The 14,855-nt window shown below is 44.5% G+C and overlaps 1 protein-coding gene and 1 pseudogene across 3 annotated transcripts in view; one reads left to right on the forward strand and one right to left on the reverse strand.

The window, feature by feature from the left end:
• Positions 1–14,855, forward strand: part of LOC136645569 (L-threonine ammonia-lyase-like) — a 44,057-nt gene that overhangs the window by 17,376 nt on the left and 11,826 nt on the right. For all 3 annotated transcript variants that reach the window (XM_066621869.1, XM_066621868.1, XM_066621870.1), the window contains 6 exons: positions 3,974–4,139; positions 5,552–5,648; positions 6,505–6,580; positions 8,355–8,480; positions 12,611–12,778; positions 13,418–13,475. In XM_066621869.1, coding sequence (XP_066477966.1) covers positions 3,974–4,139; positions 5,552–5,648; positions 6,505–6,580; positions 8,355–8,480; positions 12,611–12,778; positions 13,418–13,475 — 691 coding nt within the window. The remainder of the gene's footprint in view (positions 1–3,973; positions 4,140–5,551; positions 5,649–6,504; positions 6,581–8,354; positions 8,481–12,610; positions 12,779–13,417; positions 13,476–14,855) is intronic.
• LOC136646553 (5S ribosomal RNA) lies at positions 1,153–1,272 on the reverse strand (annotated as a pseudogene).

Consider the following 14,855-nt stretch of genomic DNA (forward strand, 5'->3'; position numbering starts at 1 on the left):
ATTATCATTGGTAACACAAGATGCTTACTTAGGCCCAAATCCTAACCAAATTTCCAGCACTGGAAATAGCAGTGCCAATGGGACATGTGCTTTATCCAGCAGTTGGGGGGCACTCACAGAGGCCTCCTCAATGTAAGGGAATGTTGGTTCCCTTACCTTGGAGCTGCATTGCCCTTATGTTGGTGCTGGAAAGTGGGTTAGGATTACGCCCTTAGGCCCATATTGTGTGCCAAACTAGGTGGAATAGTTATGAGTAGATCCATTTGACATTTTTCCCCCAAGCTTTTTACAATCACTTCACCATAAAGATCCAGTTCAGAAACTCAACTTGAGCCCTGCCATATGTAGTGGTGGGAGAATATTTGTTAAAACAAGTAACTTGATTGAACTATATTGTCCTCACCTAGTACTTAGCCATGAAAAACCTGTACAAATTTAGTGAAGCAGTACTTTTTTTTTGTATGGTCATTTTATAAGGAAACCTTGTCACTGTGTCCCTGGTGATTCTCACAAACTTCTTTTTTTTCTATCTGCTTTTTAAAAATTACCAGGAAATGGTTGCAGCATAAGGAGTGTGCACTTGCACAAAAGTAAGGAGAGACAGACGTACCTCATCTCAGACATGGGAGGTGCTCAGGCTGGCCTCACCAATGCTGCTGGCCGAACAGCAGGTGATACGAAAAGGCTAATAAGGTTCTACTTGATCCAACAGTGTGTTGGACTCAAACTTGAACAAAGGCCAAGCTGCTTTCAGACTGTTCATGTCTGTTCAGCCACTTGCTTGCTTTGTATCCAGACTGCCAGCCTTGACATCATCCCTCTACTCAGCAGAGACTAGCAGTACATATGTATTTCATAATGAAAGGAAAAATGAACTGAACAGGGTTCACCCAGATAATTTTTCCTTCATTATAAAACAAATGCACACTATTCCAAAGGAAGTATCTTTAAAGGATTCTGAAAGTCTTCTTTTTGGAACCCCACTCATCCAGTTCATAACTCCTTCAGGAGGGAACCTTACCTTACTGAGGGGACCTCCTCAGTGAAGCTGCCTTTTGGAGGGTGCTATGTTGAATACTCATATTGCTCAAGGACACAGCATCATCCCAGAGCAATGGTTGGCAACCTTCAGTCTCGAAAGACTATGGTATAAGCCTACAGCACCCAGTATTCCCAGGTGGTCTCCCATCCAGGTACTAACCAGGCCTGACCCTGCTTAGCTTCCGAGATCAGACAAGATCAGGCACGTGCAGGGTAACAGTTGCTCCAGAGCAATATGGGTTTCTAAAGGTAGCCACCATAACAAAATGATAGCCACCAGTGGGCTCTCTCTCTCTCTCTCTCTCTCTTTTCAATGGCTGCTTTTATAATCCCACACTTTTCCAGGAAAGTGCTATGTCCCAGGATAGTATGAGTACAACATGGTGCCTGATACAAAGAGACTGTTCCAAGGAGCCATCCCTACCAGGGGTGCCATCAAAATGCATGTAAAAGAAAGTGGTGAAGCAAGTGAGAACTCAATCCTATTCAATTTTCCAGTACTGGTGCAGCTGTACCAATGGGGTATGCACTGCATCTTGTGGTGGGGCAGCAGTCACAGAGGCTACCTTAAGGTATGGGAACACTTGTTCCCTAACCTTTGGGCTGCATTGTGGCTGCACCGGTGTTGGAAAATTGCATAGGATTGGGCTGTGAATGGGGTTCTGGAATGAAAATAAAAGCTGTGAATGGATCCCGGACCACTTGTTAGTAAAACTGAATGTATAGCAAGCAAAGTCCAAGCAAAGTTTTCAAAACAAAGTTGTCATCCACCCCCCCCCCCCACTAGAGACCAAAAAGAGATTGAACCATGTTTTTTTCTGTTGACATATCATCAACCTGACAGCAGGAAATAATGGAAGCTGTTTTTGGTGATGCATGAATTCTTTGGTCCATTATTTTCATGCATAAATGGGAAAAAAAACAATTGTTTCTTTGATTCCCTCTGTGGAAAATATAACACACATATTGGCCATAATGAGGGTCACAGTGTCTATTGAAATGCCTTGGGATGAGAATAGTTTTTTCCTTCTTGCCAACCCTAAAAGTAAAAGTAAAGTGAAGTATCTCGGATCTTAGCTTGGTTTATCCATTTGATGGAGTAAATGGAATACACATTGTTGAAATGCCTTTTCTTTTAGCTTCAGGATTTCATTGTCTTGTAGGATAATAAACCAAAGAGAAATGGCTTTTATAAATTGCTCTCTTCAGTTTTTCCAGCTTTGATATTGCTAGCCTAATTTTAAATCTTGTTTCTTATGTTTACTCATAATCTGTTCACTAAAATAGCTTTATGATTTCAGATTTAGGCCACCTTAAATCCTCTTCCTGGCCTTCAGGGAGGTCCTCCAAGTTAGTGGTTAAGGTATTAGATTTTGGCTCTGGATCATGGAAAGACTTACACAGTCTTAGTCTGTTCTGCATTTGTACAACAGGCTCAATCAAAGCTATAATTTCCTGGAAGTTCCTTGCCATCCTTGAACGCTGAGCTGACTTATCCCTAAAAATAATGGAATAAGTGGTAGTTTCAGAACTCAGTTGTTTCTGCTGCTCACATGGCATTTTGAGTGAGAGCAGAAAGCAGGAGAAGAGCCAAGAGCAATAGCAAAAGCTCCCTGCTGAGCCACAGCTGATGTTTCTGCTGGCCATACACACATACAGTGAACTTAGGACCCAAGCCTAACCAACTTTCCAGGGGCCCTCAGTCAAAGGTTAGAATAGCCTCCAAACAATGTAGACAGCTTTTGGGGAGGTAAAAAAAAAAGAAGCATAGCTGTATTTCACCTTCTTAAAATCATCTGTATGTGTGCCCTGCCTTCAAAACAGAGGAGGATTGTGTTCTTTAAAAATGGAATTTGTAATGGCCAAACTAGATGAGACTTTGAGCACATCATGGTCTAGTGCAGGGGTGTCAAACTCATTTCATTCAGCGGGCCGAATAGTATTTATGATGCTTACTGAGGGCCGGAAGTGATGTCATTTGGCAAGAAATGATGTCATTAAATAGGTCATAACCAGAAATAAGCACTTTTTTCTCACTTAGGAACACATTAGCTGCAAATGATGGAAGAGAAGATACACAAATCTTGATCATATTTCAAGATATAGCAGAGCCCAATTATCATGCGAGCCACCATTTCAGCAGTAACACCTCAGCACTGCTCAGCAGCTGAGAGCCTGAGGGCCAGATAAAAAGCTTCCGCGGGCCACATCCGGCCCCCGGGGCCTTATGTTTGACACCCCTGGTCTAGTTAGATGCTTGATTTTGCACTAAAGTAGCCGCTGCATGGAGTACTGATCCAAATAAAGAATATGGTGTGGAAGGGAGGATGTTGAACCTTTTGCTTCTTTGCCGTTTTCCTGTTGAAAGTTGCCCACTTGGAATAACCATTTCACCCTGAAAGTGCTGTTGCAATAAATACAGATAGCTGCTTTGGGAAATATTTTCCATAAGGAACTTGGCACAAAAGCAGGAGGTTGAATACCCCGTCTCCATGTCATGTTCTCAGTCTGGATTGGGGTCCCACACAGCTGCTATTTTAGTGCAAAAGCAAGCACCTAACTCAGAGATTATATTGGCCTGTCATCTTTAAAGAGCAACAAGACATTTTGTTAGATGTAGGGAAGGAAAATGAGATGTATGACATTGACATGATGGCAGAACTGCTCCTCAATAAAGCCTATTACCTGATCAATAGCAGTAGTACAGTGTTGTGCAGGGCACTCAGTGCCATGTAATCTCCTGTAGCTTTTGCATATAGCTTTTGTTTGAATTTTGCAAGCAAAATGTTTAAAATGCAAATATCTATCCAGAAAATATGTAAATATAGAATTTGCAACAGCTTTAACAACACTCTTGTGAAAGGGAATGTTTAATTATTTGAAAGTAGCTGATAGTCGAGTATTGATCTTTTCTTCCTACTTGCTTTTACAGAATAGACAGTGATGTCTACCTCTCAGGCTTGGGGACCATGGGACTGGAAATCTATGAACAGGTGCCAAAACTAGATGCCGTAATTTTCCCAGCAGGGACCCACTGTGGGTTGCTAGCAGGCTCAGCTGCTGTGCTGAAACATCTGAATCCCCATATATCTGTGATTGTAAGCATCTATACAACTTGGGACCATGTTTGTATGTGTTTTGGAAGCTGTAGTTAGGGTTTTTTTTTTCTTTCCATCAGAATGAAATGAATACCTTGCACAAGATAGGTAAATAGAAAGGCATTGGACTTTCACAGTCTCTAGTGTGGCTTCCAGGTTAATTACACCAACAGCCCATTCCTATGGCATGTTGCACTTTGTGACAGCCATAAATGACCTTATGCTGCCAGAATGCTACTTCTGGCAGCATAAGACCCTCTTAAGATTGGGCTGTAACTTTGCTGTATCACACCCCATGTTTATGAGAAAGAGTGTAGAGTTTTAAATGATTTGGTGATAGTGCGTGTTGGCTATGGGTAGTCAGGATGAGATCTGGGGCAGTCATCCAATGTGGGAGAGAAAAGCCAATGGAAGGGTTCCCTCCCAATAAAAATTGCACATGTGTAGGGGGGAGCTGCATTAGAGATTGAATCTGTGGCATAAGAAAGAGTATTAAAGCCCCTGCTGTGGTTTTATTCCCTTTTGCAACCTGCCCCCTACTGTTGCACTATTTACAAAACAACCCACCCAAAATAGAGGGCCACATTATGCATTCCATGTGACACCAAATTTGGCCCTAAAATGGATTTGCAAAAAGATTAGAGGAATAGATGGCTGTTGATGTCTCTTAGCTGTGATAGCTAAATGGAACTTCCATATTCAGAGGTAGTATATCACTGCCCTAGGCTGGCACAAATCCTTTGCACCAACCCAGGAGGTTTGCAAACATGCTGTAAAGCATGTTTGCGCTTCCCTTGGAGTAAGTCATGTGGGCGCATGGAGGCCAGATCCAGCATCTGCAGTGGCAGCAGGTGCGTTTGCATGGGGGTCTGGGTGGGGTGTGGGGAGGGCGGGAAGGAGGCTGGGAGGAGGTGTTTTGGTGGGGGGAGGGTGGGCAGTTTGCAGGCCTGTGGGCAAGTGGGTGGCGAGTGGGAAGTGGGGCCAGGATCTGGCAGTTATGCCAGATCCTGACCCCGTTCCTGGGTTCCAGTGCAAAGCAGCTTCAGGCTGCTTCGTTCTGCTCGGATCTGCGCCACCTCTTCAGGTGACACAGATCCGAGTAGACCCATTGGGGCCTCTGCAGCTCTCACTGGGGTAAGGGAAATTTTTTCCCCTTGCCCCAGGCCAAGTCTCAACCAGCCCCAAACTTGCGCTGGATACAGCACAGGCCCGCCGGCATGCCTGTTCCAGCACAAGTTAGGATTGCACTGAAAGTTGCTAGAGAACAAGCAATAAGAGGAAGCTGTGGCCTTCATGCCTTGTTTGTGGATACTCCAGAAGCATCTAGCTGGCCAGCAGGTGTTGGAATAGGTGGACCTTTGATCTGACCCAGCTGTGTTCCTCTTACTTATTTTTTTTAAATTCTTTCTCAGGGTGTGGAATCTGAGAGTTTCCCTGTATTGCAACAGTCACTAAAGGTTGGCCACCCTGTTGACAGGCAGATCCGCAGCAACCGTCATTTTTACAGAGGTAAGAGGCTTGAACTGCTTGCACACATGACACCTACTTTGAGGAAGAATAAAGAGTATGTCACTACGGCCACAATCCAACTTTTCAGTGCCGACATAAGGGCAATGCAACTCCAAAGTAAGGGAATAAACATTGCCTTACCTTGAGGAGGCCTCCATGACTGCCCCCCAACTGCAGGATGCAGCACATGCCCCACTGGCACAGCTATCCTCTTGTCCTAGGGCCCTCCTACTTCCCCTTGCCAGCTAACATCTCAGGTCCCTGCCTCCTGTCCTGCTTCTTCCACCCCTCTTTCCTTAGGCCTTTCTCTAGGGTCTGAGCAAGTCAGTCAATGACAGGCAGGGCTCAACTCTTTGACAATAGTTTAACCAATCACTGCCAGACACTTCACTGTCACTACAAAAATTATTTACTGTGTTACACTATACACTTTGCAAAATGGCAAAGTGTCGCATTCTTATCTTTCTATTTACAACTAGTGGGAAAAACAAATTACAGGTTGTGCCTCATTATCAGCTGGGATTCTGTTCCAGAACCCTCAGTGGATAAAAAAATCAGTGGATACCAAATCAGTGGAAAAATAGGTTTAAAGATCCACTTCCAGGTTTCTTGCTTCTCCATTACCACTCCAGAATGCATTACCACATTCAGACACTAGATGGGGTGAATAATGGAATCTAATGGAATGAAGTAATTATTTAGCAGTGCAAAGGTAGGAAATGGGATTTGGGTGATTTCTTTCCTTGTTACAAGCCATTTAAAGGTGGACCCCAGTATTATTGGTGAGTCAAATCAGTGGATACTGAGGTCCCACCTGCACTACATATTTCTGACTTTTGTATATATCTCTTTATAGATGTGAGTGGACCTTGTTTTGGCACCAATTCTTTGCAGTTGACTGGGAAATTTGTTGATAAGGTTGTAACAGTGAGGTAGGTATGAATCATTCCAGGAGAAGAATGTTCCTGTGTAGTCACTCCAAGTCACTTCTAAAACTAATTCAATTTGCTTTTATAACTTTAGTGCAACTTTAGTGCAACAAGTTTAAAGTGCAAAGTACACATGTGGTTCATCAATTACGAATAGCATACACCTCGCCTAAAGACAGAAACACTGAGGTAATGAGGAAGAACTCACTAAGGAGTCACTTTGGGGGCTATGATCATGTGGAACAATAATTCCAGAAGGGACCTGGAATATCCCCAGACAGGGCTGCCCCCTCCGGTTCCCCTTTGGTTCTGGCATATAGGGGGCAAGTTTCCTCACTGTAAATTTGGAAATAAAGCTCCAATTCGTTCCTGTCTCTTCAATGTTTATATTGGAAACCCTGGCCTTTTCAACACGTGTGAGCCATTTACTAATGATGTACTTTGACGATGTGTATTTTGTCCTTTTAACCGGAGTACTTTTTGTACCTGAGTTTTAAAAGTGAAGTGAGAATAAGTGCTTGCTATAGTGACTGTAAGTCCTTTTGCAACACTTTCGATCCTCACAGATCAGACTTATGGGGAACTTCCATGCATGCTGGTCCTTGCCAGTCAACATGAATGGCTTTCTGTTGTATGCCTTGGAGCTTCTTGAAAGAGAAAAAAATATATACTTTTTCTGGAATATGTTTTCATATGCTTCCAACTGAGGTTCAGAAGTATACCCTTGGGGTGTGCTTTTCTCACATATACCTTGAAAAAGCTGTAATAGCTAGGATCAAGCTTCATTGCACAGCAGCTGATCTGAACTGACATGCTGAGTATGGGGTGCAGAGGGGTGAAGCTTGGAGATTAATAGAGAGATGAAATGGTGGTGGAATTTATATAAATATCTCCCCAATGTGCCTGAATGTAACTGGAGATTTCTCCAGTATAAATGTGGAAGTCTTCATAAATGATGAATGGTGAAAATGCACTGCCTATCAGCATGTTTTTACTACAGTGCTGGAGTAACTTAGCATAGTTAAGCAGAATGCTAAAGGAATTTTATTTTTTCACATTTTTGCACCACCATTCCTCCAAGGAACTCAGGGTGGTGTATACAGTTCCTCCCCTCCTTTTGTTCTCACAGCAACTCTGTGAGGTAGCTTAGGCTGAGAGTGATGGACCAGTGAGTGACCTTGGACCACTCAAGAGCCTTGTGGCTGAATGGTGATTTAAACTTAGATCTTCCAAGTCTAAGTTCAACACCTGAACTGCTACGCCATCCAAATACTCTTAAGGGCCCAATCCTATCCAACTTTCCAGCCCCAATGCAGCCACGAAGTAAAGGAACAAACAGCCCTGAGGAAGAGGGACAGACAATTTGTTACTACAGACAGTTGCCCTAGAAACAGAGCCACAGAACCAGAAGAGTTTTTCAGTGATTTTCAACTACTGTGCTCCAAATTCCCGCACACCTCCAGACTATTTGTGGCACACCAATGTGCTGCAGCACAGCAGTTGAAAATCACTGCTCTGAGGAGCTCAAGGTAGCATACATGAGTCTTCCCACTGCAACATTATCCTCACAACAATCCTGTGAGATAGGTTAGGCTGAAAGGTGAAAGGTCGCCCAGTGAACTCTATGACTGAACAGGGGTCTGAACCTGAGTCCCCCTGCTCCTAGTCTGACAAGTGCTACATCACACTGGCTACCAAATCCAATTGAGAAATCAAGTAACTGTGCACATATGTATGCACCAGCCATCTGTCTGATACTATTCCTTTCCCCTTTCAGAGAAGAAGACATTCTCATTGCCATGCTGAGGATGCTGGAATACGAGCGTGCCACCGTTGATGCAGAAGGGGCCATTGGACTTGCAGCTGTGGTTGCTGGAAAGTTCCCTGAGTTAAAGGGCAAAAGGTACAGAAGAACCATGAAGCAGCTAGCAAAGGAAAAACAGAGCTGTGCTTCTTAAGACACAAAAAAGGACTATTATTCTCTCTCATTGTGTCCCAGACTATCCAGTGTTTTTGGATGGCAGGCATCCAGAACAGAAAGAGTTGTTTGCTTCCAAGCTCAGAAGCAAAGCCAATAGTTCCATGTTTTTTTCTTCTCTTGGAGTCAATAGGGCTATTCTGGCGAAAGGCAAGGGCTGATTTTGCCAGGTGCATTTCGGTTTCAGTAAAATCAAGTGCATGATGCTACATTTAAAGCATCTAGGCTGATGTCATTGGGGCTGGCTCTGCGTAGTCAAGTACGCTGTGTGCAGAAATGATTGTTTCTGCTTGGGCCAAGCACAGATGAGACCCAGATGAAGATTCAGTTCAGATCAACTTTTCAAGCTTCTTTGGAACACTGGCGTCGCTAGGGAAGTGCAGGCCGCACCGGGTGACGCGCCGGGGGGGTGACACGCCCTGGGGGGAGGATGTGCTAAAATCATGGCATTCAGAGCTAGCCCATTATGCCATATACCATTGGATGCGGAATGTCCAGCAGAGTGCAATGCAAAAAACATAATAGAAATAGCTCCTTTCGTTCAAATGTTATGGCCAAAAAACCAGAAAGAATGCAGTCCCCAAAAACACAAAAGGGAGAAGGATGTCCCTCCCTCCCTCCCAGCTGCAGTCTATTGAGCCCTATGGAAAGCGAAGCAGCCTCACGGTCGTGTTTACTCATTAGTAGGCAGACGTGCCTTGGCTGGTGGTGAGGCCAGAAAAGGGGAATGTGAGGACACCAGAAGGGTCCTGGTGTGCAACAAATGCTCCAGAAGGCAGCCTCCCCCCCCCCCACTAAAAAGGACAAAAAAGAGGCCAGACTGGTAAGGGGAAGTTTTCTATTTTGCACTTGTGGGTCTTTGTGTTGATATGCCTGAAATAGAAGAACTTTAAACTGGGCACTGGGGAGGGCTGAAGATCTCATTGATTCTTTTTTTTTTGGGGGGGGGGGTTATTGCAGGCAGGCTACAGAGTAAGCTCCATTGACCACTATGGGACTTACTTCCAAGTAGACATGCATAGGATTGGGCTCACAGGCTGCAATCCTACCCACACTTTCCTGAGAGTAAGCCCCATTGACCACAATAGGACTTACTTCAGAGTAGATTCACTTGGTGGAATAGGACTGGCTCCCCCTTATTTAATTATTTCTTTTATTTTAATTTAATTATTTATAATTATTTATTTTAATTTGCTTTCATGTTGGCAACCTTCAGTCTCGAAAGACTATGGTATCGTGCTCTGAAAGGTGGTTCTGGAACAGCGTCTAGTGTGGCTGAAAAGGCCGATTCAGGAGTGACAGTCCCTTCCACACTGGAAGCAAGTGCAGTCTGTCCCTGGTCTGTCTCCCTGGCTATGGGCCTTCCTTCTTTGCCTCTTTGCCTCAGTCTGTTGGCCAAGTGTCTCTTCAAACTGGAAGAGGCCATGCTGCACAGCCTGCCTCCAAGCGGGCCGCTCAGAGGCCAGGGTTTCCCACTTGTTGAGGTCCACTCCTAAGGCCTTCAGATCCCTCACTTCTGGCCATGACATCACTTCCAATGGGTCCTGGACAGATTGTCATTTTAAAAAGTGGGACCTGGTGCTAAATGTTTGAGAACTGCTGCAATAAGGTGTTAGTAAGTTGACACGGGGGTGTGTGTGTGTGTGTGTATGTGACTCTACAAGTTTTCAAAATCACTAAAATCAGAGTTTGGAGAAATAAGACCATCATGTTATATATCAATCAATGTGTAATTTCATGCAGAATGCAATGAAACAAACCACACTGAAATATCTGTGTTCTAACAAAAGGTACAGCCAAAAAACCAGGGGGGCGGGGTGATGGTACATCACCACGCCCACCACCTGGGGCGTTGCCCTGCCCACTACATGGGGTGACGTGCAGGCCGCACCAGGTGACACACCAGGTGACACGAATCCTAGTGACGCCACTGCTTTGGAAGGACATTTGTGCACTCTTGGGAGCCCACCTATGTCTTATAAGCCCATATAATAATAATAACTTAGCAATATTGGTGCATCCACACATGGCTCAATCCTATCCTGAGCCAGCCTGCACAGTGCAGGGCCACTGATGGAGTGTATACTGCATCCTGTGGGTTGGCTAGGGACCAGGCCAGCCAAGAAAGGTAAAGAAAATTTTTACTTACCTCCTCAGCTACTGCCTGGTCTACTATGGGACTCCTTAAAACTATGTCAGCTCTTTTGCTGGCATAGCCTTCAGGGGGCTGTTCAGGCTAAGATAGGGGCTTGAGATATGGTGGGCTCCACTGCTGCCAGTCTCTGTTCCTTTCCCAGCCTGATTCCCACCCTGATCAACCCCCACTGCCAGCAAAACCTGCAGACTGCTGTCAGCATCTTTCTGGGCCTTGCACCAGCAGCAACACTCCACAAAGTGGCAGAGACTGCCACAACGGCATACCAAGAGATAGAATTGGGCCAATAATTTTCTTTTTCCAGGAGTTGCATTTTTCAGTTTCTGAAGAATGAGTCAGGGGCTCATTCTCTTGCTCATCCTCCACTGTGATACAGGCTATTATTCCCCCCCCCCCCCCCCGCCATAATATCCTTCAGGTCAGATAAACAGTGCAGTTTCTATTTAAAAGGATCAGTGGACACGTGTCTGACATAAAACATGGTAATATTTAGAAACCATAGGGAGAACATTTTAAACTCTCAGGACAATTGACTGCTGACATTTTACAACAAAGGAGTGGCCAAGGGAGACTGCAGGGAGAAACTGTTGACCTTGAATTTATCCGGCAATTTAAAAGGTAGACCACAGCTGTGATACAAGGACATCTGCAAGAGGGATCTGAAGGCCTTAGGAGTGGACCTCAACAAGTGGGAAACTGTGGCCTCTGAGCGGCCCGCTTGGAGGCAGGCTGTGCAGCATGGCCTCTTCCAGTTCGAAGAGACACTTGGCCAACAGGCTGAGGCGAAGAGGCAAAGAAGAAAGGCCCATAGCCAGGGAGACACACCAGGGACACACTATGCTTGCTCCCAGTGTGGAAGGGATTGTCACTCCCGAATTGGCCTTTTCAGCCACACTAGACGATGTTCCAAAACCACCTTTCAGAGCGCGATACCATAGTCTCTTGAGACTGAAGGTTGCCAACAACAACAACAAATTGGCTTGAGTAAAGGTGAAGATTTATTGCCTCAGTGTATTGTTAAATAGTTTAGCCAGAGGTACTGTATTATCACCTGTTATTGCTAAGGTGAATTATCGCTGCACTTTGCTTATGCATTTCACTTCACATAAGAAAAGTCACCCCCCTGCATTTCTCATGTCCCGTGGCCATTTGGCACCTCCTGTTCAAAGTCTGACCCCCTACTCAAAGGACAACCATTGTCCCCGAGTTCATAGTTAATTCAGCAAGAACAGCTGGAATGACTGCACAATTATGACTGTACTTTACATAAAAATAGTCACTGACCATCTTTCTTCCATCTCAGAGTCCCTTGATTTCATCTTTAATAACCTTTTTTTGCTCTAACTTTTGCTACTTTTGTTCATCAGTGCCCTGTTTTTAGAAATAATGGAAAGCATTGCACCCTTATGAGGGTGTCCTAGATTGTAGCCTGTTTACCTTGTAGTGCCATCTACACGCCCTGTACCTCTGAAAAGTTATTTCCCTTCATTTGCATAGCTTCATCCTGAGATTGATTTCCAAGAGATGGAAACCAGAAACTGGCTTAGACATATAGATTGACAGACAGGAGAGCAAATGACAACTGGATTGTACAGTATGTATCCAGTAAAACTTAAGAAAAACCCGGCTGGTTCAGGCCAAAAGCCCATTTAGTCTAGCCTCCTGTTTCTCACAGTGGCCCCACTAGATGCCTAAGGGAGCACACAACAGGAGACCTGCAACCTGGTGCCCTCCATCACAAACAAAACAGCTGAGTGAATGGCAAAAAGACAAACCATCTAGTATATCTTAATAGTTTCTGAGGTAGATGTATTATGCAGGTATAAAACATGCTTGCTGAGGAATGTCATCCTGCACAGGCAAAAAAATAAGGCATTTTATTCATTTTTCCTCCTTTCAGAGTGGCTGTTGCTGTCTGCAGTGGTAATCTGGAACTGCCCCTGATGAGGCAGTGCATAGATCGTGCCCTCACCCTTGACAACAGAGTCTGCAAATTCTCCACCCATATTTCTGATTGTCCAGGAGATATATCAAAACTATTGGAAATCTTGGCTCGAGAAGAAGCAAGGTAACCTAGAATGATAATCACATGTAGCTGGAAGAGGGCAGTGCCCAGATGGCAGCCTGTTGGACTACCTGTTAGATTTCAAACAGCTGGGAAGTGTCACGTCCAAAAATGCAAGAATGGGCTTGATATTGGCTGTATTCTTCTGTTACCTTTCCTGCAAAACTCACAGTGACTTACAAAAGTAGTGAATTAACTAAAACAATGAACTAATATGATTTGCTTTTTAAAAAATCATAAAATCAAGCACTATAAAAGATTGAAAGCCAACTTAATTGATAAAAGCAGTAGAAACCATGTTAATTTTAAACCAGCTATTTGCAAAAGGTCAAAAGACAGACAAGCTGGCTCTTCAAGTTATGGATATCCAAGTTACAGTTGGCTGAAATGGCACTTTTGCGTAGGCATTATATGTCCTTTGGTGGTGCCATCTCTAAAAATTAAGGGAGTGACCTGCAGCACTAGGGTCATGGTGCAGACTTTCCCTATATGTAATGAGCACTTGATTTTCTCCTTTCCATCTGACTGGCAGATGTTGGCTTAAAGCGGGCTTATGCCAAAAGTAAGCCATTACTGTTAAGCAGACAGTGTGCAGTTGTGACAAGACCTGTTGTGATTTCATATTGAACCTCTTTGTTCCAGGGTACTGGACATCAAACAAGAACACATGTACATGACTTCTGATCTGTTCACCAGTGAGGTAAGGAAAAGCCTGCAATTTTGTTTTCGGTACAACCACTTCCATCCAAATGTAGCTGTTGCAACTGCACTTAAACATAGGAACTGGCAGGTTTTTAAAAAATTTATACTGAACAAAAATAAAGCATTAAAAAATAAAATAAAAAATAAAGAAACTGGCAGTTGCTCTCCAAGAACTGTGGCTGGGTTTTTTTAAGTGGAGTTGCCTGGGATTGAAGATCCAATTCTTATGAAAGAGGGAATGGCTGATAACAGTAGAAAATTGAATCGGATGCAATTAATGCGTAGTAGCAGCTGCTAAACTGATGCTAAAAAAACACCAGAAAATTGAGTCATCCAGTGCAATTAATGGGCAGTAGATTCAAGATGAACAGAAGAAAGAACTTCTTCACACAGCACATAATTAATTAAATTACTGTTGCAAGACCTGCAAGGGGTGACTCCACAAGGGGTGGAGGTTTTCCTGTCTGGCAGCTGAGAAATGCCCTAAGGGCAAATGATGTGATAATGATGTGATAATGATGTGATAATGCATGCCTACTAAGCCTGTAGGGCATTTATCATGGTGCTGCCTGCGACACTGACCACTCCCTGGTGTGCAGCAGAGTGAAACTGCAAACAAAGCGACTGTATCACACGAAAAAGGAAGGAAGACCTCGCATTGATACCAGCAAGACCCGGGATCAGAGAAAAGTGGAGGAATTTGCACAAGCGCTTGAGGAATCTCTTCCAGGCCCGGCCGACGCAAACGCATCCAACAGATGGGAACATTTCAAGAATACCGTTTACAACACCGCCTTGTCCATATTCGGCAAGAAGACCAACAAGGCGGCAACTGGTTTGAAGCCCACTCTGAGGAGTTGACACCAGTCATTGAGGAAAAGAGGAGAGCTCAAGCAGCATACAAGGTCTGTCCCAGTGAGCGCAACCTGCAGGTCCTCCGAACTGCTCGCAGCAAAGTCCAACAGACTGCCAGGAGATGTGCTAACGACTACTGGCTCCAGCTCTGTTCCGAGATACAGATAGCAGCTGACACGGGCAACATCAAGGGGATGTATGATGGTATCAAGCAGGCCCTAGGTCCAACACAGAAGAAAATTGCCCCTCTGAAGTCTGCCACAGGCGAGGTCATCCAGGATCGGGCGCAGCAGATGGAACGCTGGGTGCAGCACTACTCTGAGCTATATTCCAGAGAAAATGTAGTCACCGAAGAAGCACTGAACAACATTGAGTGCCTGCCTGTGCTGGAAGAGCTTGACAGTGAACCAACCCTAGAAGAACTTCACGTGGCCCTGGACTCCCTTGCCTTTGGCAAGGCACCTGGAAAAGACAGCATCCCTGCTGAAGTCCTAAAATGCTGCAAAGAGATCATCGTCACTGA

The sequence above is a fragment of the Tiliqua scincoides genome, chromosome 3 (assembly GCF_035046505.1).
Source record: "Tiliqua scincoides isolate rTilSci1 chromosome 3, rTilSci1.hap2, whole genome shotgun sequence".
Lineage (NCBI taxonomy): Eukaryota > Metazoa > Chordata > Lepidosauria > Squamata > Scincidae > Tiliqua > Tiliqua scincoides.